This window comes from Catharus ustulatus, chromosome 9 (assembly GCF_009819885.2).
Source record: "Catharus ustulatus isolate bCatUst1 chromosome 9, bCatUst1.pri.v2, whole genome shotgun sequence".
In the NCBI taxonomy this organism is placed as follows: domain Eukaryota; kingdom Metazoa; phylum Chordata; class Aves; order Passeriformes; family Turdidae; genus Catharus; species Catharus ustulatus.
In genome coordinates this window covers 9,818,712-9,844,709 of record NC_046229.1, presented here as the reverse complement: position 1 = coordinate 9,844,709, position 25,998 = coordinate 9,818,712, and the positions used below count along the sequence as shown (strand labels likewise).

General features: G+C 47.5%; 2 protein-coding genes across 2 annotated transcripts; one reads left to right on the top strand and one right to left on the bottom strand.

Moving 5' to 3' along the window:
* RAD54L (RAD54 like) lies at positions 1 to 17,655 on the top strand. Its single transcript, XM_033067429.2, has 18 exons — positions 1 to 67; positions 202 to 291; positions 1,259 to 1,378; positions 2,100 to 2,160; positions 3,703 to 3,838; positions 4,586 to 4,655; positions 6,658 to 6,946; positions 7,376 to 7,500; positions 8,831 to 8,981; positions 10,114 to 10,240; positions 12,324 to 12,398; positions 12,810 to 12,940; positions 13,040 to 13,150; positions 13,289 to 13,412; positions 13,735 to 13,813; positions 13,919 to 14,098; positions 15,483 to 15,646; positions 16,789 to 17,655. The coding sequence occupies exons 1-18, from the start codon at positions 65 to 67 to the stop codon at positions 16,988 to 16,990; spliced, it is 2,238 nt and encodes a 745-aa protein (XP_032923320.1). The 5' UTR covers positions 1 to 64; the 3' UTR covers positions 16,991 to 17,655.
* LRRC41 (leucine rich repeat containing 41) lies at positions 17,656 to 25,991 on the bottom strand. Its single transcript, XM_033067428.1, has 10 exons — positions 25,686 to 25,991; positions 25,514 to 25,600; positions 25,176 to 25,246; positions 23,265 to 24,396; positions 22,627 to 22,872; positions 21,661 to 21,825; positions 21,229 to 21,327; positions 20,651 to 20,773; positions 19,703 to 19,778; positions 17,656 to 18,561 (listed from the first exon to the last, which is right to left on the bottom strand). The coding sequence occupies exons 1-10, from the start codon at positions 25,810 to 25,812 to the stop codon at positions 18,327 to 18,329; spliced, it is 2,361 nt and encodes a 786-aa protein (XP_032923319.1). The 5' UTR covers positions 25,813 to 25,991; the 3' UTR covers positions 17,656 to 18,326.
* Positions 25,992 to 25,998: the final 7 nt, after the last annotated feature.

Genomic DNA, 25,998 nt, shown 5'->3' with positions numbered 1-25,998 from the left:
CCCGCGGGTTTCCCGCCAGCGGCGCGCGCGGGCCGTTACCGCGTCCGCGCGCTCCCGTGAGGCGATGGTGGGTGCGGGGGGGGCACCGGACCGGGGCTCGGGTTCGGGTCCGGTTCCGTGTCTATCTGTGTCCGTGACTGTGCCGGTGATGTGCCAGGAACCTCCCGGCCCCTCACTGTGCGTGTTGTGCCTCTCTTCCAGAGGAGGAGCCTGGCCCCCAGCCAGCTGGCCAAGAGGAAGGCGGGCGATGAAGATGAGGAAGAGGAGGAGGAGGACTGGCAGCCCCCGACGGTGAGCGAGGGGCCCCGGGACGTGGCCCCGTGTTGCCGGCCCCGAGTGAGCCCGCATCCCGGTCACTCGCTGTGCCCGAGCCTCCCCATCCCCCGGGCATCGCGCCCCCGGTTTGTGCTGCTGTGAAACTCGGTGTCTCGGCATGTGGCTGGTGGGAGAACTTCATTGCACAGATGGTGCTCCGTGGTTATGGAAAAACTCATCCCTGTGAGAGCTTCGAGGGCTGTGAGAAAGGAACGGTGACTGGGTAGCTAGGAATAGGCTGTTCAAGGCAGAATGTTACATGTTTTTGTAACAGGACATGGGAGGATCAGTGTCACCGATTAAGTACAGTAAAGATTTGTTTAGCCATTCATAATGACGCGAGTCCCAGCCCTTATCCTAATTCACAGTGATGTTCTGTGTCGTGCAGGTTAAAGACTCTCACGAAATCTTTTCTTTGTCACATCCATTTTTGTGTGCTAGCAGATGGTTGAAACCATGCCTCACGCTGAAGGGGACTGTGTGAAATCAGGAAACAGATCAATAACCTATTTATTTTCATGCTTTTCTCAGTGTTTGAAATGTAGGGTTCAGTGTGAGGCATAACACCAGATGCCGTGGAGCCTCTGGGGACTTCGATGAAGTTTGTTCCATGCTACTGACCCTTCCTTTTCTTAATTCTGCTTTTTTCTTTTGAGTGGCAGGACAGGACAAATCTTAGCTTCTACAGCTAGAAGTTTTTTTCTTAACTAGGAGAATGTTTTAAGCTTCATGTAAATTAAACTTCAGGGTGCAGTGACCTTGCTGTGTGAGTCCTGTGGCAGTGGGGATGGGTGGTGTGTGCTCAGAGCTGCTCGGCTGCCTGGACCATGGTCTGTGTGCTCTGGTGCTTACTGAGTGTGACTGCAGAGCATCTTCAGAGTGTGACTGCAGAGCATCTTCTGCTCTGCCCAGCTGCCCTGAGTTGTTTGGTTCTGTTTTGCAGAGCCGGAAGAGGCAGAAGGCAGCCGGTGATGCGGAGAGTGGAGAGTGCTACAGGTCACCTTTCCGCAAGCCCTTGGCTCAGCTGACCAACAGACCCCGCTGCCTGGACAGCAGTCAGCACGTGAGTGGGCTTGCTGCTGGGACACACACAGCTCACTCAGCAAGGAGTCCAAGTGCCTCCATGGTCCCATTTAAACTGAGGTGTTATGGAAGTGCCATGCAGGCACAAAGTCTTTTGGAGAGGCTTTTTGCCAGCTCCAGCCCTTTAATGTTGAAGGGAGCTGTGGTGGGGGGAACTTGCTGTAGTGGAAATCCTGATTGAGGGAGTTCTGTGAGGCCCAGGTGAAGGACAGTACCCGGAGATGTGAGTTGCTTTCCACTCTGCCTCTCCAGTTCTTTCTGGGCTTCCACTGCTGGACACCAGATGCTGGACTAGCTGGGTGCTTGCTGATCCAGCATGGATGTTCCTGCAGTGGTAACTCAGCTTCTTTACAGGAAATTAGTTTCCTGACTGAATTACCAAGGCAGGGGGAAGCAATAGCCTTTAAAGAAATTAATAAAGCTGGTGGATTTAGGAAGATGGGAGCTATGAAAAATCAATTTCATGTATTAGAAAACCCAAAGGAAAATAGTTTTGAGAAGCAGAAGTGGTGGAGGAAATTGTGCTGAATTGTTACTTTCTTCCTTTTGGACAGTTTTGAAAGTAGTTGAAGCTTGAGTAGATTAAAGAGGGACTCTGAGTACTTGGCAAAACTGAGTTCTCAAAAAATGTCCTGTACTTGCTTTCTTGAGCAATCTCTGATTTCAGACTTCTGAAATGTGTTTTCTTTCTGAATTCCTAGGAGGCTTTTATCCGCAGTATTTTGTCCAAACCCTTCAAAGTCCCCATTCCAAATTATAAAGGTAAGATGAGGAGGTTTAAGGATTGTCTGTCTTGGCTGACTCGGGTAAAACAGATGATGCTTAGGCCTGTCAAATATATCTGAGGGGATTATTGTTATTTTTTGCACTGATGCATATGTTCCAGAAATCCTGACTTAATTTTGAAAGAAAAATACTGGCATATTAGCAAAGTCTTCATATTTCTTACTAGTGTTTAGTTTGGATAATCCTGCATTTCAGAATTGGATTTTATAGTCTTACTGCTATGTATTTGATGTAGTGCCAGGAGATTTTACAGTATATCACAAATACAAAAGCAAAATGAATTCCAAGCCACTAAGGTTTATCATTTAAATAATGATGCTAACAGACAGAAGGCTGAGGTGAAAAAGATTTGTATGTGCCAGTTTTATTTCTACTTGGCTTGGTGTGTTGAGCCTCAAGGTGATCTTCAAAATGAGATTGTTTTGAAGTTCAAAGCCTCAGCTGGTTCGAATCAGTGAAACATAAGATCTCAGAAACAAATAGGCCTGTTCATGTCCCCTGCTTCCCCTTCACCCTCCAGCTGCAAAACTCGAATGCAGATCAACCAGTTTCACTCAAACTTTAGTTATAAAAATGTCTGTAAGCAGACACTGAATATGGAATGACAAGCCCCAAAAGAGTTTGGCAAAGCTTGCTTCTGGAGAAGCAGATTTGTCAGGAGACTCAAACAGAGCTGTAACTGGGAAAGCTGCTTTCTGTGGCTGTTACCTTGCTCTCTTAATTGGGAGCAGTGGCTGTTCCTCGTGCTTTCTTTCTTGTTGTGTGTGCATTGCTGCCTCAGCTTGTGATACAATCCTGTTTTACAAGGAGCTTTAGTAAACAGTGGACAAATAGACTAATAAAATATTTTTCAAGCAAAATCAATCCTGGGAGCACAGTTCCCTGAATTTTGATGGGAAAAGGGATTTTTTTTGTATGTTCTTATGTTCATCTCCGTCTCAAAACTGTGGCACCAAAATACAGTACTAGGAAAAGGGACTCATGCTTGGCTTCTGCTTTTCACAGAAATTGGCTCCAAGGCCAAACATAAACTATTGCTCAGCAGAGAGAAAACAATACCCCAAAGTGGGTAGTGACAATAGCTAGCTGTGGTGCTGTAGAACTTCATCATTGTTAAAGATCAATTCCTGACCTTGCATCAAAGATACAACTGTGACTAAGTCTGGGTTAGGTGACCCCAAAAGAGCATATTCTATATGTAGGCATGTATCTGTGGAGCTATACATTCTGGAGCCCTCTTTGGCTTTCAGAAAACTAGAACAATTGCCTTGGATGAGCAGTGCCACTGCTCCATCTTTGCCTCTGTTCCTTCGTTCTGTTTTTTCCTGCTGCAGAGCTTCCCACTGTGTGCTGCCAGAGCGCTGCCAAACAACAGCCCTGCTTCGTTTGCTGTCTGCACCAGCTGTGCGTGCCCCTCCACTCCAGCACCCAATTAATTCACTGTTCCTAGGTGTAATCAGACTCTGCTTGCTTCCAGGAAGATGTTGTTGTTTGAGCTGTGCCTTTGTTTGCTTTCAGGGCCCCTGGGCTTGCGCTCGCTGGGTGTCAAACGAGCAGGACTGAGAGGTCCTCTCCATGACCCGTTTGAGGAAGGAGCTCTGGTTCTGTACGAGCCCCCGGTGCTGAGTGCCCATGACCAGCTGAAAATAGACAAGTGAGTCATCACCTGGCATGAATGCTGCAGCTCTGACCTCTTTCTGGGTGTAGGTTTATGTGCTTTTCTCCCAGATGTGTTTGAGCTGGGGTCTGAACATCAAGGGGAGTTCGATTCCAAGTATTCTGCCTGGGTTGGTGCAGGTATGGTTAGAATCAAAGAAGGAATGAACCCATGCTGGATTGTTTGTGTTCTTTCACTGACTGTTCTATCTCTCATGCATCAAAAATTTAAACCTGTTGCAGGGAATGAGCATACATGCATGGAGAAGTTGCTTAGAAAATCTCATGGCTTAGTTGTTGGTCAGGAAACATCAGCATCTAAGGACAAGCAAAGGGAGATGACTCTCAAATGTTAGGCTGCCTAACATTTGGTTTATATTCTGATATAGTAGGGGGTTTTTTGTGCTACTAAAGCTTTAAAAGGCTGTCAACTGGATCTTCATGGACAGAGGGGTTTCTCTCTCCAGAAATTTAGTTACAATATTGTTACAGAAACAAGAAAAACAATACTTATATTTTAACTGTGTCTCTGCCCTGTGTCTCAGCCCACATAATGGTTTCACTGATGTTTTGGGCTTTGGGTAGGTCTCTAACTTTATTCTCAAAGCTGAATTAATCCATTTTTCACTTTCTTTTTTGAAGTTGCTTCCCCTGTGCCACAAGGGACTCCTCAGTATAGCAGTGAGATTTAAACATGTCCCAAATTCCTTATCGCACTCTCTTCTTCCTTGACTGCCTCCTGCAGGGACAAAGTACCTGTCCATGTTGTGGTGGATCCTGTCCTCAGCCGTGTTCTACGCCCCCATCAGAGAGAAGTAAGTTTTCAGCTGGGACCTGAGGGTATGGCTGGAGGATTTGCTCCATTTCAAAAAGCTGCATTTCCTCTGCTGGAGTTGTTACAGGTCTGAATAGACCTCACAGACTGACCGTCTAACAGACTCTAGTCTGGTGCAAATACCAAGTGAAACATTTGTTTAAGCATCCTTTGGGAGGCTTGAATGCTGATGATACTCCCTCTCCCTTTTCAAGCAAAGAGTCAGGGCTGAAAGTCCTGCTTTTACTTGCCTTAAAGTCTGGAGATGTAGCTCTGCTGGGTGGAATTCAGTGTGGAAGATCATGGGATATAGTTGCAATAAACTATATTGCAGCCCAGTTTTGAGTCAGGCAGGGCAGACTGTCCACCACTGTTACTGTTCAGCAGAATTGATTGGATCTGCAGTCCCTGAGCCAGGAAACACTAAGGCTCCAATTTGTGGTCCTGACAAAGTGTAGAGTAGATTCCTACTTCAGTGTGCTTTGTTTGGAGGCTGCCCTTGGTAGGTGTGAACTATGCCTGACCTATGCAGACTTGAAATTTGACAGTGGAGACTGCCAGAAACATTTTATGTTGTAAATATGTGCAGCATCACAATATAGCAGCAGTGGGTACAGCCCTCCAAATATCTGATGTAGGCTTCTGGACAGCTTGAAATTCATCCCAGATGCAGTATATTGTCATTTAAACTTGGAGGGAGCACAGATGGAAGCTGTGATTGCTGATCTTGCAGGCTAAGCAGGTCAAGCTAGATGTGTCCCTGTGTGGGAGATCTTCAGGTAGCTCTGAGAGCAATGTAGGCTGCTCATGGTTCACAGTTTTATCTCAGATCTGGTAATGAACCTGTGACCCAGTGCAGTGTGCATCTCTGGCTACATAGCCGGAGGCACTCTGGTTTTGGGTAAGCTGCTGCCTGCTGGTGCTTTTGTCAAGTAATCAAAGTTATGTTGGTGTCCTAGGCACACTTTTTTAGCAGGTACATTTCAATGATAAAGCAGTTTCTGCTCTAGACTGACCAGTAAGTCTGTGCCTGCTGAGATTCCTGTGCTGCCTTATTCAGCTGATGCTCCTACATAGTTGTACAGCTCTGCTCCAACTTTCTTGTGACTTTTGCCCAGGCACTGCAAAATGCAGTCTTATAGTCAATAATGTACTTCATAATTAGCCAGTTACTAAAAGCCTAAGAAAGAAAGAAAATTACTTGAAAGTGCAAGTCAAGGTGCTCCATCTGCAAGTCCTAAGTAGTGGAGTTGAGAGGATGAATCCTTGCAGGTTTAGCTTGTACGTTCCCAGTACAATGCCCTGGTTTTCTTTGACTCTCTTACCATCACATGGTACAGGAACATTTTGAAGTTTGTCTCTTCACTCCCTCCCCTTTTTTAATCTGTCTGTGATGTGTCAGAGCCTAATGCAGGGCTGAGCTCTTCTCCCACCATGTGACGTGGGTTATAACCTCAGCCCCGTGTCTTCTCTAAAGCTAAATCTGCTTTGGACCTTGAGCCCCCAGGTGAGTCACTGCTTCTAGGCAGAAATTATGAGGGCTGATGATGGTGTTCTGGGAATTATTTGGGCAGCAGAAACAGCTCTACTCACTCTGATTATTTAAAATTATCTGATTGGTGGTATAAGATGATAAATCTCTTTGAAATGATTGATGCATGTTAGTTCATGGCCAGGCCCTGTCTAATGCAGCCAAGGGTAGAAATTTCTGGGAATTCATATTAGGAAGCTGGTTAGAATTGTACAAGTAAAATGTAGCAAGATTTTGTGCATGTTGTGAGATACCTTTTGGCACCAGTAGTGCAGATTCACTCCAGATGTGGCAGCATTTTAGCTGTGCCTCAAGTGATTTCCCTGTCTCGTTAGAGCACTGCATGTCCCCAGGGGTGTGTGTGCTACACAGATCTGCTGTTTGTTGTGCTATCAGTCCTGTGCATTGTGGTAATGAAGTTGTCACTCTGCTGATGTCCTCATCCTGCTCTGAGAGAACAATTTCTTGGCAGGGGGTGAAATTCCTCTGGGACTGTGTGACGAGCCGACGGATCCCTGGGAGCCATGGCTGTATCATGGCAGACGAAATGGGGCTGGGCAAAACTCTGCAGTGCATCACCCTCATGTGGACGCTTCTCCGGCAAAGCCCGGACTGCAAGCCCGAAATCGAGAAAGCTGTGGTGGTGTCTCCCTCCAGCCTGGTGAGAAACTGGTACAATGAAGTAGAGAAATGGCTGGGGGGAAGGATCCAGCCGCTGGCCATTGATGGAGGCTCCAAGGAAGAGATTGACCGTAAACTAGGTACAGAAATGTTTGCAGTCTGGGCGTTCAGCTGGTTGGGGTCAAAGTCTTGCATTGGAAGAAGGCTGCAGCAGCTCATGGGAACGTCTCTGAGCAGTCACTGGGTCTCTGCAGACTGGTGGCTGTGTTTCCACTAACATGTTTAGATCTGCCCCTTGCATGTTTGGTAATAGTTGATCTTTTGCCATAATCCAGATCTAGTCAGGTGTTAGGGTAGTCCCAAAGCTCTTATTTTGCTCCAGCCAAAAGGCAGGAAAGGAGACAGAAGGGACATGGAAATGAGAGCAGTTGTGGGGAAAAGAAAATGGGTATATATGGGTGGAAGGGTTTTTATACTTTTTTAAGGGTAATGTTTTGACCATTTGACCTGTTTTCTGTTCGATTTCCTCATCCTTTTTTTCCTTTCTTTTCCTTTTTCCCCATCTGCAGTTGGCTTTATGAGCCAGCGTGGCCTGCGAGTGCCTTCACCCATCCTGATCATCTCCTACGAGACCTTCCGACTGCACGCCGAGGTGCTGCAGAAGGGCAGTGTTGGACTGGTCATATGTGATGAGGTATGGGGGCACCTCTAAGGGGAATCCATTCCTGTGTTTTCTCCACATCTGGGTGAAACTGGATCTGCTTTCTTAAAAGGAGAGTGGACATTGGGATACAAGACAGCTGTGGACAGCACCCATTCTGGTGTTTCAGAGGCTCTAAGTAAGATCAGCCATACTATGTGAGGTGTCTGCATGAGCTGAGATACGAAGAAAATCCAGTTGGTGGTAACTGCATCCACTTGTAGGTCCCTGATCCATCCCTACTAAGGCCCTCTCCATGTGAAATATATACCAGAAGAGAGGTCTATGCCTGTGTCTGTTGGTAGTGCCAGGTGTATTACTGGTTTTCATGCATTGGTGTGTGTGCTTTCACATGGCTGAAATTGAGTTGTTTTCTCACTTGTCATTCCCTGTTTGTGCTTATAGGTAGTGAGAGCCAGAGACGATTTGAACGACAGAATAAAACAAGTGTCCTCTGCCTCCTTGAAACGATCAGGCTGTGGCCTGGCAGGGGTTGAGGTGTCCTCTGCTTCTGGGTAGAAGGAATTTATTAAATAGGGGTGCCACCCAGTGGTTTGGCTTTGTATTTGCCAGATCAGTACTGAGAGTGAGTATCCTCAGGAGTGTCACTCCCATAAACCTTTTATCTATGAGTTCATGACTGCCCACACCTCTTAGTACCCCTGGAAGGGGGCCAACACCTAGGGAGTGTGGGAACCCATGTCCTTGGCCTTGTCGCTTCTAAATGTTCCCAATAAATACCTCTGCTGCAGTTTAGCACTCATGAAAAGCATCTTATCTTGTGCTTTGTTCTACTCAGCACTCAGATGCTAATAAAGTTGCTTTTCCCAGGCATGAGAAATAGGGCCTGTATGCAATTACCCCTGTAAGAGGTGAAGAACCACTTTATATTAGGGTGCAAAGCAATCCTCTGTATATGTGGTCTGAGTGGCTTGTGGTCTTGATCTTGAGTGAAGTAATTTTACTGGTCCAGAGTTCAGCACTTGTGTTGATAGCTGAAAACATTCCCATCTTAGAACAGGAAACAGTTCTTAGAGTTATATTGTGTGATGGGTGTTATTTTCATGGTAGACTTTCTTGCCTGGGTGGAGCTCAGATATTTCTGCTCTGGGAAGCTTGTAATGTCTTGTTTCCTCACATAATGGCTTCAGGCTTTTCACCAGATCCTTGTCTTTGAAATAAGTCTGTTGCAACACTTACTCCACTACCAGGAATAGGAAATGTGGTGAGATACCTTTTATCAGTGCTGATGTGGTTCTCCAAGCTGCTTCCTAACAGGGCAACTGGATTTATCAGCCTTATTCCTTTTCTCTGTTTTTTACAGGGCCATAGACTGAAGAACTCTGAAAACCAAACTTATCAGGCTCTCAACAGCTTAAACACACCTCGGCGAGTCCTTATCTCAGGCACTCCTATTCAGAATGATCTGCTGGAGTATTTCAGCCTGGTGCACTTTGTCAATTCAGGCATTCTGGGTAAGAGATGAATGTGTGGGAGATGGAAGGGAGGGGAGGGTGCTGACCAGGCTTCCCTCAATTTTGCAAAAGCAACAACGAGAATTTGGTGCAAAATCATGCCAGGGGTTTGTAACTACATGATCCCTTAAGGTTTTTTCCATGTCAAACTATTCTGTGATTCTGTGAGACTCAGGCTCTTCCAGTTTGTATCCAGAAAGCCTAGGTCAGGGTGCCCTGTTCTAGAGGCTATGTATCATCTGAGCTCTGTTTCAACAAGATTCTAATGCAAAGTACACCAGTCTGACAGGTATTTTGGAAGGGGAATCAGTTCAGGTAAAATGAATCTGTGAAACTGACTGCTACTGTAAATTATTTCTTTATTCATTGCCCATGATTGTCCAAGAGGCTTCTCATTAATTCTAGTGCACGCACAACTCTAGTTAAACACAATTCATCAGATTCTTAGTCTTGCAAGCACAATTTGGGTTGTGTCTTTTTCTGTTCAGCTTTTTCTGTTTTGCTCCCAGGAGTTCCCAAGGAAAGGATGAAATGGGATGGTAGATGTTCTACATCTGCTTTTTCTGTGTGCTTCAATTTTGGGTAGTTATTATGGGGAGCTGATGGGACTTCACCTGCCCCCCTTGACCTGTACTTTGGGCAAGATTACTCTCCCTGTACTTGCAGTTCGTTCTCTCTGAGATGAGGTTAATGGTGTAACTGCTGCAGCAAAGATGCATGCACTCAGTAGGCATTTTTCCCACTGTCAGCCTGTGGCCAGTAATAAGCAACTGATTACAGATAATTTTGGAGTAGGCACAGATAATGCCTGTGCTGTTGTTTGCAAGGACAGAATCTGGGAATAAAAGTATAACTGGAATGTGAGCAAAAGCAGTATGTGTGTGCCTGTTAAAGTAAAATTCTATGACCTTTGGTTTTGCACTGGTGTTGGAGTACAAAATGATTATCTGTTGTACTGATTTGTCTGCCTTCTGTGAGTCTATCTTGGCTAGAAAAATTACCAATCTTATGGATGGGATGAGGGCTTATATCTGCTGGGCTCATTGTTTGGGGTATGGTAACTGGGGCTGTGGGAACCTCATCAAAAGTGCTTTGGTAGTGGTTGTCACCTTTTCACTTCTGTTTCATACAGGAACTGCACAGGAATTTAAAAGACATTTTGAAATGCCCATCTTGAAAGGAAGAGATGCAGATGCAAGTGAAGCTGAGCGACACAAGGGAGAAGAGAGGCTTAAAGAGCTCATCAGTATTGTGAACAGGTGAACTTCATCCCTCTTCTCTTTGCAAAACTTTGCATAAGCCCTTTGCATAAGCTCTGCTATCTTTCCAAATTACAGTTGTAGCTGTAATGAATTCTCTTGCCTGTTACATCTATTCAGCAAGTGATTGTGGAAATGTTTATTGCCTAAGAAATCCACATAGCATGGAGCTTTAGTCTGACAAATGGAACTGACATGGCACAGTCAGCTGCAGTCACCCACAAGCAGTACTCTCAGGTACTGAGTTATTATTTGACTCTTATGTTTCTGTTTTCTCCTGGGACCTGAATAATCAGGCAGCATCCTTTTATTTATGTCAGCTACAAATGTGGGCTGGATCAGACTTGAGATCCATCTGGCCCAGGTGTTGAGCAGGAGTGTAAGGAATGTGACTCAATTCTGCTGTTGATTGCCCAAGTCAGAAGAGTCCAGCTCACACTTCCACAGTTTTGTTGGCTCTGTAGGGCTGATAGGACAGACTACAAATGTCAGAGATGGACTTGATCCCATCTTGATCCCCAAGAAGAGCCTCTATGATGTGAAGTGCTTACTTATCTTTGGCTGATTTTGTGGTACTTGTTTAAAACAGTTTTTTTTTCTTCATGAATACCAGTTTATCTGCATCTGCTGGTAATTGCTTGGCTCTCTTTAAGAACTTTCTAGAAAAGACTCTTGAATTCTCAGCACTGATGATGTCCTCAAGTTTTTTTCTGCTTTTTTTGTTTGTTTGTTGTTTGTGGGTTTTCTTTGGTGGCTTTTGGTTGGTTGGTTTGTTTTGGTTTTTTAGTCTGATCTTTTGCAGCCGTCACAAATACAATCCTGCAGTTCAGTCATGTTAAATTAAATTGCAGACTGAGTAGAGTCACTCCATAGAGACAGTCCTGACCTTGACTCAGATCAGCTTGCAGAAGCCTAAGAAAAAGGAAAGGTTGGGACAAGAAAAGCTTATTCCTTCTTGAGGTGCATTTATTTCTGTTTATAGCTGATGAAACATGGATGTAAAAGTGTGTTCAGGAGTGCCTGTGCCTTGCTCTGTTGAGGTCTGTGTCCTTTTCTTTATTGTTCAACAGTCGTGGTACACAGATGGGGAAGACAAAGCACTAAAGTAATAACAGATGAGTCTGTTGAATTTGATAGGAATTGCAAATGGGACAGTGATGTAAAGACATATGGAATCATAGATGTAAGGCTGGAAGGGCCCTGGAGAAGGCATCTCATCAGTTTTGCTGTCCTAAGGTAGAAGGTGTTAGACCTAAACCATCTCTTAACCCCCATCCAGCAGTGAAGACCTTGCAGTTTTCCTAGGACACCTTTTCCAGGGCACCGCTGTCTTTGCAGTTAGAAAATGCTCTTAATGTGTAACATAAATCTTCCTTACTGCAGTTTAAGCCTATTACTTTTCATCCTGCTGCTTATGGGTTCAGAGACCAGATTATTCCTTTATTTACCAGCCTTTGGCTGATTTTGGGGTTGTCATATATCCCTGCTGTCTTTCTTCTGTAGGTTTTATAACATATTTTTGATGCTTCCTGGCAGAACTGGGTTTCTGCACCTCTTACTCTGGTTGCTCAGCTCAGCACTTTTTCTAGTCCATTCCACCTTTTCTGAAGTGTGGCAAAACTGCTCCATGGGATGTGTCCAAAGGCCAAAGGATATGTCCTTTGCTGGAATCTTGGGCCAGGCCATGAGCCCATCTTGGGTCAGTCCCTGTACTTGTTTGCTGTCCATGCTGCTGGTCTGTTGCAGCTCAAATTGCAAATGCTGTTGGTAGTCTGAGGAAGAGCAGAGTTTCTCTTGTGGCAGCTCTCTCTGTGTAGGTGGAATCATGTCTGATCCCTCCAAATCTCATTAACCACATAGAAGTCTTGCAAAATAATGTGTTATATGGTGCTCTGTAATATGGCTTCATGGGTTGGGAGTCTGGCCTCTGCCATGTGTTGGACTGTCACAGTACTTTGGACAGAAAATATCAAAGGGACTGTCTGTTGACCACATGAGGAATAATAGTGATAAAACAGGGTTTCATCAGTAGAAGTGATCCAAGAGTCATCCAAGCATCTGATCTTAATTTCTCTCCCTGCAGGTGTTTAATTCGGAGAACTTCAGACATCCTGTCCAAATACCTGCCAGTGAAGATTGAACAGGTGGTCTGCTGCAGGTACCAAAAAGCATCTGCTGTGTCTGGGAAATAGTGCAAGCAACAGGAAGGACTGAAAAATTGGAATAAGCCCTTCAATTCTTGTAGTGACTGCTTCCCTCTAGGAATGATGTTGTAGCCATGGGCAATATGTTGCTTTTCTTCCTGAAGCCACAATGCACAACTGGTGGTTGTGCCAGCCAGCTGGTGAGCTCTGGGCAGCTGTGTAGAGCAGAGCTCTGGGCTGTGCAGTCTCTGCAAGCTTCTCTTCCAGCTCTGGAAGGTAGCAATACTGTACTGGCAGCCCTGGGGGCAGTTCTAGGCTGTCTATGCTGTAGCTAGAAAAACTGAGCTGAAAGGAACGCTGTGTAGATGGAGCAGGGCTTTTGTTTGACTGCAGGCTGGGATTGCAGAACTGTTGTTGTGTTTCAGACTGACACCTCTGCAGACTGAGCTGTACAAGAACTTCCTGAAGCAAGCCAAGCCAGTGGAGGAGCTGAAGGAGGGCAAGATCAGTGTGTCATCTCTCTCTTCCATCACATCCTTGAAGAAGCTCTGTAATCGTGAGTTGTTCACATGAGTTTAGGTTTTGCACTGTTGGTGGAGCTTTTTTGGGTCTCCCTTGTGCACTCCATGGTCTCTGAGCTCTGTTTGTTCTCCAGATCCTGCTCTTATCTATGATAAGTGTGTGGAAGAGGAAGAAGGATTTATGGGAGCCCTGGACTTGTTCCCTTCTGGCTACAGCACCAAATCTGTGGAGCCCCAGCTTTCAGGTATGGTGGAACTCAGCAGTACACATGTGCCGCCTAGCACAGGCAACCATGTGATTGTATTTACATCTCACCAAGTGCCCCTCCAGGGTCTGGAATTTGGTTTTTGCTCAGATTTTTCTTTCTTTCCTTTTTATCTAGGAAAGATGCTGGTTTTGGATTACATCCTTGCTGTCACCAAAAGCACCAGTAATGACAAGGTGGTTTTAGTGTCCAACTACACTCAGACACTGGATCTATTTGAAAAGCTCTGCAGGAGCAGAAGGTTTGTCTTTGGGTTTCACTGGTTTAATCCTGCTAGACTGTACTTGTTGCTTATGCTGTAAAAGAACTGGCTATTTCTGTACTTTCTATCAGCAGGAACTTGTGATCTGTCTTTTAGCTCAGGTGTTCCTGAATTGGAACTAATGTAGCTTGTGCTTTATCTGCTGGGGTCACTCAGCAGAAAATCTCTGTCCCTCTGCTAACATTTCTGAAGCCCATTCTGTTGTTACAAGGCTGATGGTGACAGATTTTTCTCTTTTGATGCTTTTTTGATGCTCTAAAGATGGCAGCAGTCTGATTGCAGTAAATGCTGTATGTTCCAGGTATTTGTATGTCCGGCTGGATGGCACCATGTCCATTAAAAAGAGAGCAAAGATCGTGGAGCGATTCAACAGCCCCTCGGTGAGTAGAGCCTGCCAGACATGAGCAGCTCTCCTGCCAGCTCTGAGTGCTGTGAGTAAAACCCTGGCTGCCTCTGTAGTCTAATTCAAGTCTGCTTTTTTCCAGAGCCCTGAGTTCATCTTCATGCTAAGCAGCAAAGCAGGTGGCTGTGGTTTGAACCTGATTGGGGCCAACAGACTGGTGATGTTCGACCCCGACTGGAACCCGGCCAACGACGAGCAGGCCATGGCTCGCGTGTGGCGCGACGGCCAGAAGAAGATGTGCTACATCTACCGACTGCTCTCGGTGAGGCAAACTCCTGTGTCCTCCTCAGCATGGAGCTCTGGGGGCCAGCCCAGAGCTGATTGGGGCCAGAAGGGAAAGAACTCTTCCGTGTTGGTGACCAGAATTGATTGGAACTTAGTTGCTTCCTACCCTTAGATGTGTTGCCATGGAAAACCATGAAGGTTCTAGCTGGAGGGTCATTACTGCAGCCCTTGGTTTCTAGCAGTGGCTGGCTTCTGAGAAATAGAAACAACTGTGGCTTTGCAGATAAGATGTTCCTTTGAAGTCATTTAGGCATCTGACTTCTTCAATTTCATGGGGTGTCTGATGCAGAAGTTGCTGTTTTTCTTTCAGGCTGCAGTCTGTTTTGGGTGTACGTGTGCTTTAGAAACAGCAAGTATGTTCCTGGAATTACCAGCAGCATTTGGGATGGAGCTGCCAGTGAGCAGATGGGATAGCTGCTCTATAGAAGAAAACCATGAAGGAGACTGCTCTTTTCACGCTACTCTAACACTTTGTCCAGCAGTGCTAGCAGTGATTACTGCTTAGGAGTGTCTCCTCTGCCCTTGTTCACCTCTCATTAGTTTAGACTGTGGGGTTGTTTTGGTTATGGGGGGAAGTTGTCAGGTGGGTTTTTTGTGTGTGTTTTTTTGTTTCATTTGGGGTTTTTTGTGTAAGCTTAGGTTCCTTGCTCAATTATTATTTTTACTTTGAGAAAATACATTCTTTGCCCACCTTCTGTTAATGGACTTCTCTGATCTTGCTGCACTTGGAAGCAGGGAGCTCCTTTGCTTTTAGAAATAGGGAATCAGTCTGCAAGTCATGACTAATCACCCTCCTCCTTGGTATTACATTTGTTTGCGAAACAGACATTTTGCTCTTAGATTTTTGCCTTAGAAATACAGCATGCTGGGCTTTCTGCACACCTGTTCTGGAAGCAGACATCTCCCTTCAGGCAGGATGTGATTGATCTGTGTGTGGGTGAACCAGAAAATAGTGCTTACGCTCGTGTCACCCAGGGCTAGACCTTGTTGCTGAGATTCTGGTTGGGATTTTTTGTCAGGGAGCAGCTGTAGCTGCTCAGCTCCTTTACCTCCCTTCCTGTCACCACAACCTGGTGCAGTGTGTGAGCTTTAGCCATGAGTGGCAGTTCCACCTCTTCCTCATCTGTATCTTCATTGGATCCACTCCTGCAGCCACAGGGAAGGACAAGCAGAGTTGGGTTAGATCTGCAACAAAACACACGTGGTTGGAGTGCAGCTGCTAAAACTTGTCTGTCACCTGTACTGGTGTGGCACTGAGTGGTCCCAACAGCTTAGTGCCATTTGATCTGTGATAGCTTCCCCATGCAGAGCTCCTTTAACACCAGTGTTCTAACTGTGCTTCATCTCTGATTTGCCTGTAGACAGGGACCATAGAGGAGAAGATATTCCAGCGCCAGACCCACAAGAAAGCCCTGAGCAGCTGTGTGGTGGATGAAGAGCAGGATGTAGAAAGGCATTTCTCCCTTGGGGAGCTGAAGGAGCTCTTCACGTTGAATGAGACCACCACCAGTGACACCCATGACAAGTGAGTACTCTGAATGACTCATGGCTGGGATAGTAAAAGTTTGTGTTATTCAGGGGTCTCCCAGGCAGGATGAGGAAGGCCAGAGAGTGAGCTGAGTGTTTCTGCTTCTGAAGCTGTTAACCAATTAGATGTGAGCACTTCCTTGCTGTCCTGCCTTTTGGTTGTCTAGGAAAGCCTGTGCTGGCTGGACAAGTGAGCATACTATCCTGTAGCTGCCTGTTTTGGAGACTGAAATAGTGCAGCTAATGAAAAGAGAACAACTGGTCAGAGCTGTTCAAACTGGTGGAGCTTAACTTGGTCCTTCCTTACTGATCTCTTCCTGGTGAGTTGATGAAAAAAGGCTGAACTGCTTCCATATTAGGGCTTCTCCATTGGCTAAGAATTCATGAAGCCAGCCCAAGGGCAGTTCTGGCAACTACAATAATACTGTTCTCTATTGTCTGCCCCTCTCCCCCAGCCCAGACACCTGTGGTATTATAGCCACTAAAAAGAGGACAGGGAGTGCAGGAAAAATGCTGCGCTGTGAAAATTAAGACTCTTAATTCAGGCAAGAAGTGAAGAGGATTAGTTTTAAGCTGTATCAAAGTTTAGCTCAGTGTAGGTATCCATTCTGCATGGCAACAGCCCTTGCTGGCCTGGCTGCTGCTGCTCTTTGTTTCCTGAAGTGACAGCTCAGTGGAGGAACCTCCAAAACAGCTGGAGCACAACCTGCTGTGGTGGGAGCCAGGATGGAGTGCTTTGGAGCATGGTGTGCTCTTTGAATTTAGGAGTCCTGATGCAATACTAATAGGGTGTTAATAGCAGTCACTTGAGATCTGCCTTAAGCATCATCCCACACCTTTCATGAGAAACTCCTCCTGACCTTCCTCTCGGTCTTGCTGGACCATTCCCAAATGGTTAAAGATGAAGAGGGACTGCCATTGGAAACAGAACCCCAAGTTTTCAAAATGTGTGTCACTCCTTACCTGTCACACACACCAGAAGGTAGCTGTGTGTTTAAATCAAATGCAGTAGTAATTCACAAACTGAAAATCCAGCTCCAGGTGAGTTAATCCAAATGTAACTGGGCTGCAGTTTTAAACAGCCCATAGGCAGAAGGAGCAGAGGAGCCTTGTGCTGATGTGTCACTGACCTTGTGGCAGGATCAAGTGTCGCCGCTGTGTGAACGGGCACCAGGTGCGGCCCCCTCCCGCCGGCTCCGACTGCACGTCGGACCTGTCGCAGTGGCAGCACTGCGCGGACAAGCGCGGCCTGCAGGACTCTGTGCTGAAGGCTGCCTGGGACGCTGCCGTCACCTTCACCTTCCATCATCACTCCCACGAGGAGCAGCGAGGGATTCCCTGACAGGTTACTGTCCCCTGTGGGGGCAAGGGCAGGCTCTGTAGCGCCTGCCCCACTTTGATCCCTTTCAAAGAAAGGGGCAGTGGACAGCTGTGCATGCTGGACTGTGGTGTAGTTGTGGGATGGCAGAACAGTGTGGCTCTGAAGTGGCTAGAAGGCCCTTGGCAGCAAGGAGTCCATGGGTTTTTCTCTGCTGTTGTATTGTGTGCCTGAAAAACAGCCCCTGGGAACTGGGAATGACGGGACCTTGCATGCTTGATCAGATTTAGCACTGGTTCTCTTGCCTTTGTATCTGTGCCTTCTACTCAGGTTTTGTCTTCAGGTTTAAGTTGAACCAGGAGTTTTACAGTACTTGATGTACAGTCAGGTTTTTTTCATTGACTGGCTTACAGCTCCTCATCTAAACTTGCAGGATCCATTTTTGCTGTGAAATATGAACCTTGCTGATTATTTGGGAACAAGAGGATTTTGTACAAGGGGAAAAAATTTTCAGCTCGTATATTGAACATCTGGCCTGAAAGATCATGCAAGCAGTAGAAAATCAGGCTCTATTCCAGTAACTCCATTTCTAAAACCACTTGCTTTGTTATGGGCAGGATCCCCTGATCTAGCAGTGTTTTAATGAGATCACATTACACGACCGTAATAAAATTCATTTTGTTACATTATGGGTCTTAATTACAATTTTATTATAAAAATGTTACAAAATAACAAATTATTCAAAACCTCTGTAAAATGACTGCAGACACTGGAAAAGGGCAGTGTGATTGCAAATAAACAGCCAGCTAACTTGGTACACAAAGAATTTTTTGGTATGAAGTACAACTTTCCAAATGGAAAAGGTCAAGCCTGGGGGCTTCATTAGCTTATTTTCTACTCCCTTCCTTCGTAGACCACAGAATGATGAAGTTGGAAGGGATGTCAGGTGATACTGTCCAATATTCCTCCTCAAAAACAAGATCACCTAGACCTAGTTGCCAAGAACCACAACCTGATGGCTCTTGAGTCTCTCCCATGTTGGAGATGGTTATTGGTGAGACATTATCTGAAACAAGATCAAATTTGTCACAACACCCAGTGACATAAACAACTGTTTGTTCAGAAGCTCATTTGATGTGTGTCCATTTCTAATACTCAACAGGATGGCAGAGTTAGATCACCTGGAAATACAGCTGTTGGCCCAGCTGTCGTGTCTGGTGTGGCATGGCAGTGCCACACCCCTTCATCAAATGAACAGCAGAGTGAAAAGAACAACTCTGTACTGCTTGAACTGGGGAAGAACTCCCCACTTGTGCTGTGAAATCAGAAGCTGGTGGGTTTCCTACTGCTCCTGTGTCCCTCACATGACACTGATGTAGTCAGCGAAGGCCTGGGAGGAGTCCCAGGCGTCGTTGACCACGCTGCACACGGCTTTGAGACGCCGCAGCGCCTCCTGCGCGGTTTCTGCATCCTGGTCCAGCCAATTCTGGAAGAGGCGGAGGTGTGTGAATGGAAGCTGTCCCCCTCTCTGCTGGATGTGGCCTTCCAGCTTCTTTGTGAACTCCAGGAGCCCATCAGGTTTGATGCAATTTGAGCTTCCCAGGGAAAGAAAAAGAAAAAACCCGTTAAGAGTCTAGGCTATAATTCGAGTAGTTTAAATTCCTGTTCCTTCTAGTAACTGCCACTGCAGGTACCTGAGGATGTTTCAAGGCCAGGTGCACCTTTTTTCAGCAGCACAAAATACAAGTGTTCCTCATGAAAAACAAAACTGAGTATGAAGGGCTGGAAACCTTTTTAAACCAAGATGGTAACAACTGCCAAGTTAAACTCATTATCCAGACCTCTTACTACTGGCTTAAGTAGACCTAGCTGTGGCCTTAAAATAAATGTTGTAGCTGTCAATTCTCTGCCTGCCCCAACCTACAGGTCCCAGTGTAAGACTCAGCAGTAAGTGATCATTTATCTCTTCCTGCTGAGAAAATCTGAAGGGCAGGTGTCAGAGTCTGGTATTTCTAGGAGATTAAAAGGTCAGTTCCCATACAGAAATGTATAAATAAATATCAAGTTGCATGCTGGATTTAAATCTTGTCAGAAGCACAGTAATCAGGCTTCAAGCCCGCTGACGGAGTTTGGCCATGGTTAAATAAATTGTCAAGCCTATGTACTCTGAGCAACCTGAGCCATGAGGATGTAAAGAAGGCAGGGCAGAATCAAGCAAAGCAGTTGTTAGTAATGCAGAAATGCCACCCCCATGTGCTTCATGAAGGTTACTGCCTATCTGTAAGGGCATTCAGGGTCAAGAGCAGCAGTTCTGACTGAACACCAGTGCTGAGGAAAGGAATAGAGACACATTCTCAGAGTGTGCCAGGAACAGTGACAGCATTCCCTTGCTATGAAGGGGCAGTGGGAAGAGAGCTGTTCACACTGCTGCCCAAGAATAAAAGTATGTAGGGATGTTAGTCCTAACCCACAGCTCAGGGGGGGCCTGCAGGAGGCTCCCAAGGAGCAGCAAACCAAAGCTGCTTTAAAGATGGTGCTTGACTCCTAAAGGTAAAATGTCTCAGAGATCCTGGAGCTCCCTGAGGATATATGTGCCCACTGCAACATTCTCTGAGTTTTCTTGGGCATACATTCTCTCAAGGAACAAAGCCATGCTCGGGTTCTCCTGCTGTCAGAGCCCAGTTCGGCTCTCTCCCTCCCAAAACACAGGATTCAGTGTTCAGAGCACCAGAATACCTGACATCCAGCTGACACAGAGAAGAGGAGGAATCTTCAGAGAAAATGTCTGCAAGGGCAACCAGCCTCTGATTCCCTGAAAGGGAGAAATGCACTATTAGATGCAAATTGGAAATGGTCATAAAATTTAAATTGCCGTAGGGCTGGGATAAGATTGCAGAAAAGGAGTCTGCAAGCATATGAATGAGCCCACCTCTGCACCCTCAGTGTGTCCCCCTCAGTGACATCAAGTGAATTCATCCCCCTGAGCACAGTGTTTGAGGCAATGAAAACATTTGCTGATGGGGTAGTTTGTTTCCCTAGAAAAATCATGGTTTTGGTTGAGAAGTCCAGATGCAGCTTTTAGAAATTATGTGTATTTGGGTTATCCCAAGCTTTCCTGTTTTACGTAGTTAAAAGAACAGAAAACAGTGTTCTGGATTTAACTGCAATTAATTCTCAAACATTTCTACTTGCCCTTCAAAAAGCCTATCATTTCTGTAAATTCAGTTCCACTTCTTTTCCTCCACAAATTCCTCACACAAATTCCTCCTTGACTTGTTCTCATCCCTCCAGTGGCTGCTAACAGCTGTCAAGACACAAACTGCCCAAACTTGGGCAAAATCTGTGCCTCTGAATCAGAGGCAGTGCATCTGACACTGGATCTGTTCCTGTTCAAGTCTGAAGCAGATCAGTGTTCACTCAAATCTGGAGATCTGCTGGAACTTACACTTGCTGCAGGGAAAAGCAGCCATAATTCCTGCAAAGTACCTTGGTACACTGCTGAATGCAAGTCCTGCCTTTAAAAATGGATCCAGTGCTCCTTATTTTGTGAACTTCATCCCCCTCTGCTCTTGAATATATGGTAAGTTCAGCAGTGCAGTCAGCAGCTCTCAATGGTCCTGACTCCAGCCCCAAAGTTCCTCCAGAGAGCTGCTCTAAGGCCCCACATTCACACACAGTACACACCAAGGCGGTTCCCAGGCAGTTTGAGGCTCTTCAGTGATGAATTTCTTTTCACTGTATTGATTATTTCTGACAAAAACTCAGCAGTAGAGCTTTCAAACAGGCGGCAGAAGGAAAACGTGATTTCTATGAAGAAATGGATTTATGAGTATGTATGAGTACTCCCTGTACTTCATTATTCCATAATTACATTCTGCAGACAGCCCCAGCCCCTAATCCATATGCAAGAACAAAGCTCCCTCAGCAGTGGGTTGTGTACAACAGCACTTCTGCTGTGTCATGAAGAGAGCAGAGATCACACCCAGCAAGTGGCTCTGCCAGCTCACCCAGTTAAAGGCTGATGTGTTCTGCAGGTTGAAAAAATCTTTGTTTTATAGCTGAGACTGCAGACACATCCCTGCAGGATTTGCCAACAGCTCCACTGGCACAAAGAACCAGGCATGTTCCCACTCTGACAATACCTGCAGATGTGCTCCAGATGTCTGACATTTGGCTAAACCTTACACATCCAAAGATTCCCTCTTAAATGCCAGCCAACCACAGCACCTTTCCAAGCAACAGCACCCAGGAGCTGGCTGTACCTTGTAGGCCAGGATCCTGAAGCAGAAGCAGAACTTCTTTCTGGTGCTCAGCCAGGTTCACATCATGAAAGCTCAGCTTCTTCAAATTTGGAGTACACTCTGAAAGCAAAACAAGTTCTCAGGTAAAGCTCTGCACATCCGTGGGATAAAAGGACCCTAACCCAGCTACCAGCTACCACCCAACTGGCTCAGAGTGTGGGTAATTTGTGAAGGATTGTAGATAACTAGAAAGGAACCACTGTGCTGTGCAGTATCATGCACACAGCAAGGCATGTGGGATGGCTGACACCCATTTCCTGTTCTCAGGAGACTTCAAGGATGTCCATGCTGAAGAGACAGACCCGCCTAAGCTGGCTTCATGCCAGAGGATGGGAGACCACAGCATGGAAGCTACAGTGTGTGTGCCCCAGTGATGCTGGGTTAGCAGAGTACCTTTGAGCACCTCCAAAAGGAGCCCAAGCTCCTGGGGGCAGGGCAGTGTGGCACTGTCAAGGGACAGCTGCTGGAGGGACTTTGATGCCTTGAGCACTGGCAGCAGGAACGCAGTGTGCAGCGGTTCCCTGGGGAATCGAATCTCCAGCACCTCCAGGCAGCTTTCTGAGGGAAGAAAAACAGTGAAAAAGTTTGATCTGGAGTGCCTGTCTTCAATGTAGCTACAGCAAGCAGGAAGCCTGTATGCCAACCACCACCATCCTTTGGGTTGGTAGAAACTGCCTGTGCACTGTGCCCTGCCCTGAGGAGCTCTGGCAACTCAGACCTTGGGTAATGTCAATCACAGCTCACTCCAGGATTCCTGCCAGACCACAGGGTCACCAATTTCTACTGTGCTCAAGAATGCTTGGGAAAAGGTCACCCTTTAATGCACAAGCCAATCAGCGACTTCCCAGAGCACAGGTCTTTCTGACCTCGCTCCAAACTCGCTCAGGCTTTGCTCACTGCTTTTCTGGCATCAAGGGCAGATAAGGGTGATAGGAGACCTGTGAGCTGAGCACACAATGCTGTAGCTCCCAGGCTGTAATCCAAAGTGCTTTGCCATCTCCTGTGGTACTGTGTGATCCTTCTGCTTAAGGGTGTGCCTAAGCTCCCAGTCAATTTACAGATCTGGTGGGATAGGCTGTCCATGGACAGTCACAGGTAGCAGGTTATGACTGGCCATGTACAAAGGTGATGTTGCAGCAGGCTGGGATACAGCAATGAAACATTTTCTCTTAAGATTCTGCCTCCACAGAACATCTCAGACTGAAAGGGACAAACTGCAACAACAACTAAATTAGAAAGGTAAGGCTGTAATTGCCTAACAACAAACCACCATGATAGTGTTGAGTGAAGCCTGGACCAAGCCTTTAGAGCTCTACCTGCCTGCCAAGTCCTGGCATCGCTCAGAATGATGATTCCTACCTGGGATTTCTGCCTTGTCACAGCTTGGATTCGCCTCTGGCCTGCTGCCCTCCAGCTGGTTTTTGAGGTCGAAGCTGACAGAGAGCGTGTGGAGCTGGGGAAGGGCGCTCAGGATGCAGCGAACGAGCTCCATGCAGGGCATGTGGGAGAACATGTCGCTCACGCGGAGCACGCGGAAGCGGCACTCTGGGTGGCGGGACAGGGCCCGGAGCCCGGACAGGATGCAGGAGATGTTGGCATTCAGGCCTGGAACAGCATTTGTACAGAGAAGTGTCAGCCATGTGTGTAGGCACTGACACACAGAGCTGGAGCTGCAGCAATGGCAGCCCGAGTCAATCACAGACTGCTTTATCCACACACCCCAATGCTCTGTGCATGGGAGATGGAGATTGGCTCTCCCCTTTGCCCTCTCTGAAGGGCGTTTGAGCACAAAGCCAGGGGCTGTTCTGGGACAGAGGGATCCCATTCTCTCCCTCAAGTCCTCATGCTCATTAAACATCTCACCCAACACCTTTCTCAAGATGGGGCACTGATACTCCTACAATTCCCCTTCCAGTGAAAACCCAGGGTAAACACGAGCAGAAAGCCCAGACCATTAGGGCAGGGCTGGAAGGAAGAGCCTTATTCACAGCACTGACCATTGTAGGACAGAACCAGATTTTCCAAAGACACCCAGGAGCTCAGCAGGTTACTCAGAGTCCGACATGTCTCCCCAGTCAAAGGAACAGAGAACAATTCCAGCGTGGAGACACTTCGGAAGCGGTGAGCAGCTTTCAGAGAAAGGATTCCAGCAGGCCCTCCTCTTTTCTTACAGCCAGCATGGCCAGTGCATGGAGATCCTGGGGAGGAACTAGTCCAGTTCTCAGTGTTCTCTCCCTCTGTGGTCCTGGTTTTGTCCAGTAATCCCAAATTATTCTCTCTAGCAACAGTAAAAACAAAGTCATACAGATCTTCTGGGTCAGCATAGTGTCCCCTGCTCCGTCTGAGGCAGCGACGTTTCCTCCCCACTGCAGGTTTCAGGCGCCTGCGTGTCTTCTGAGGAATGGGGTGACAGGACAGCTGCTCTGAGCTGGAATGAGGGGAAGAACCCCCCTGAATGCTGGTGTGACCACAGGGCACATCACTGCTTGTCTCCTCACATGCTGCATTTCGCAGGGGAGGGCTTCTGGGCCCAGAGAGGACAGAGTTTGTGGGAGCATCAGCCCGTTTTGGGGATCTCTTCTGGTTCTCACCACTGTGCCCGTCCTGCTCAGTGTCACAGCCCCTCTCTGCTCCTTCCTGCGCTGACTCCTGCCTTTGGGCTTTGTCCTCCTCTCTGCAAAGGCCACACGGGCTGCTGTGATAGGCAAGGGCATTTCCTGAGCGCCAAAACCCAGCGCTCATGGTCAGGATGAGAACAAGAAGAACTGTGTCGGGAACAGGCCAGGAATACATGGACACCTGGCTGACAGAGCCGTGGTGGATCAGCCGGTGAAGGAGCAAAACCAGCGAGCGCTTGATGGACTGGTCGCAGGAGAGGAGGTGCTGGAACTTCAGGATCCTCAGGGAGCCAGCCAGGTTTTCGAGCACTTTGTGGTTGTGCTCAGCAGTGAGCTCCACGGCCCCTTGGAGCATGTTGCACAGGGTGAGCTGGGAAACGTGCGGGGAGCTGTGGAGCAGCGGCGAAAAGTGACGGTCGTTGAGGCGCCAGTCAGAGGAAACATCCAAGACTCCATGGAGGACATTGGAGAAGAATGTTTCAAGGAACTTCTTCCTCCAGCATGTTATGCTCTGTAATTGAACAACAGGGTGCAGGAACAAAAAGTCAGCATCCATTTTTCTTGGTTTTTTAAAGTTAAATTATTGCTGTGTGCTAACGTGGTGTCCAGAAATTCCCTCCTGCTAGCTCCTCTCCTCCTCCTAGATCACCTGTCTAGTTCTCAGCATCCTTCCTCAGCATATTCCTTGAAAACCTGAGTGAATCCCACTGCTCTCTTCATCCTTCTTCTGGCCTAATTTAAACACTCAGTGGTTTGAATCTGGGCCCTTTTTTTGCCTATTAAAAACCACGTCACCAGCAATTTTCTTCCAGAGCATCTATTTACTGGCTGTCATTAAGTTGTCTGTTCATGATTCTTTTATGATGATGAAGCAATGAAGCTGCTTCAGCTTTTCTACATAAAACCTTCTCCAAACTCACTGTCTTCTCTATTTTTCTCATGCTTTCTAAGACATCAGCATCTTTTTTTGCCAGTGTAGGTGTAAAAATTATCTAAGATGCTGTTTTTTAACCTCTGTTTCAGTGAGAATCTCTGAAGACAAAGATTTGCTCTTTTGGCAAACTCACTGTTGGGAGATGAAGAGTGTGGGTGTGCACTATGCTTCTTTTATAAACCCCATTTCCCAAAATGTTTGTATTACCAGGGTCATGCCTTGGTGTGGAGCTCTACAAACGTTTATAAACAGGTGCCAGGAACTGATTGAAGGCAGCCAGAAAGAAAACCTCATGGAAAGCAGCAGAAACAGGGCACCTGTGTCGAGCCCCTTTTCCCACCGGAGCATTTCCTCACCTCCGAGTTGGGTGGCCTGGTTTTCATCACATCGTCCCACAGCTTGCGCCAGATGGGCTGTGTCGAGAGGCCTGGGGGAAAGAACCATCAACCGGGCGCTTTCACCCCTCTCCAGTGTCCTGCTCCGGAGCTCGATGGGATGCTGGGGGCACAGCCCGAGCCTGTCCGGCTGTGGGATACAGGGTGGTGTCCCTGGGCTCCCATTTCCAGCCCCCGCTGTGGGCTCCTCCCGCCAGGTTTGGGGGCCTCCCTACACTCTCACCCCATCAGTTTGAGGGGCCCGTCCCTCCCGCCCGGGGGTGTCCCCACGGGTTCGTCGCTGTCCCCGCCGCTGTCACCTGCTCTCCGCGCGGCGTCCTCGGCCCGCTCGAGATGGAAGACGGTGAGGAGCGGCAGGAGGCCCCGCAGGAGGTGCCCGGGCAGCGCTGCGGAGAGCCAGAGGGAGAGGGCGGCAGGGTGCGGGCAGGCCCAGGCCCCGCGCCCCGCCGCCCCGCGCCGCCCGTGCCTTACCCCAGACGTCCCGCTCCAGGGCGGCCATGCTGCGGCTCACGGCGGCCGCGCTCAGAGCGAACAGGCTGCGCGGCCGCTCGGCCGCCATCGCCGCCTCGGGCACGGACCGCCCACACCGCGCCGCCATCTTGGGAAGCGGCAGGAGAGGGCGGCCATGTTGGGGAGGTCGTGCGAGCAGCGCGGCGGACAGGCCGGCGGCAGCACTTAGCCGAGCCGGCTCTGAGGTCAAGACACACAGGAAGAAGGGATAGGAAAGGCGGGAGCGCAGCAATAGCCGTCTTGGCTCGGCCACACGCGTTGCCGCTGCGGGCTG

What these genes read in the sequence shown, in the direction of transcription:
- RAD54L (XM_033067429.2), top strand. An exon ending in TACGCCCCCATCAGAGAGAA is followed by an intron (nt 4,656 to 6,657) that starts GTAAGTTTTCAG and finishes ATTTCTTGGCAG; the next exon opens with GGGGTGAAATTCCTCTGGGA. An exon ending in ACCAGTGACACCCATGACAA is followed by an intron (nt 15,647 to 16,788) that starts GTGAGTACTCTG and finishes ACCTTGTGGCAG; the next exon opens with GATCAAGTGTCGCCGCTGTG.
- LRRC41 (XM_033067428.1), bottom strand. Translation starts at nt 25,812, where the DNA reads ATGGCGGCGCGGTGTGGGCGGTCCGTGCCCGAGGCGGCGATGGCGGCC. An exon ending in CCTTTTGGAGGTGCTCAAAG is followed by an intron (nt 21,328 to 21,660) that starts GTACTCTGCTAA and finishes TTTTGCTTTCAG; the next exon opens with AGTGTACTCCAAATTTGAAG. An exon ending in CTGTGTCAGCTGGATGTCAG is followed by an intron (nt 18,562 to 19,702) that starts GTATTCTGGTGC and finishes TTCCCTGGGAAG; the next exon opens with CTCAAATTGCATCAAACCTG.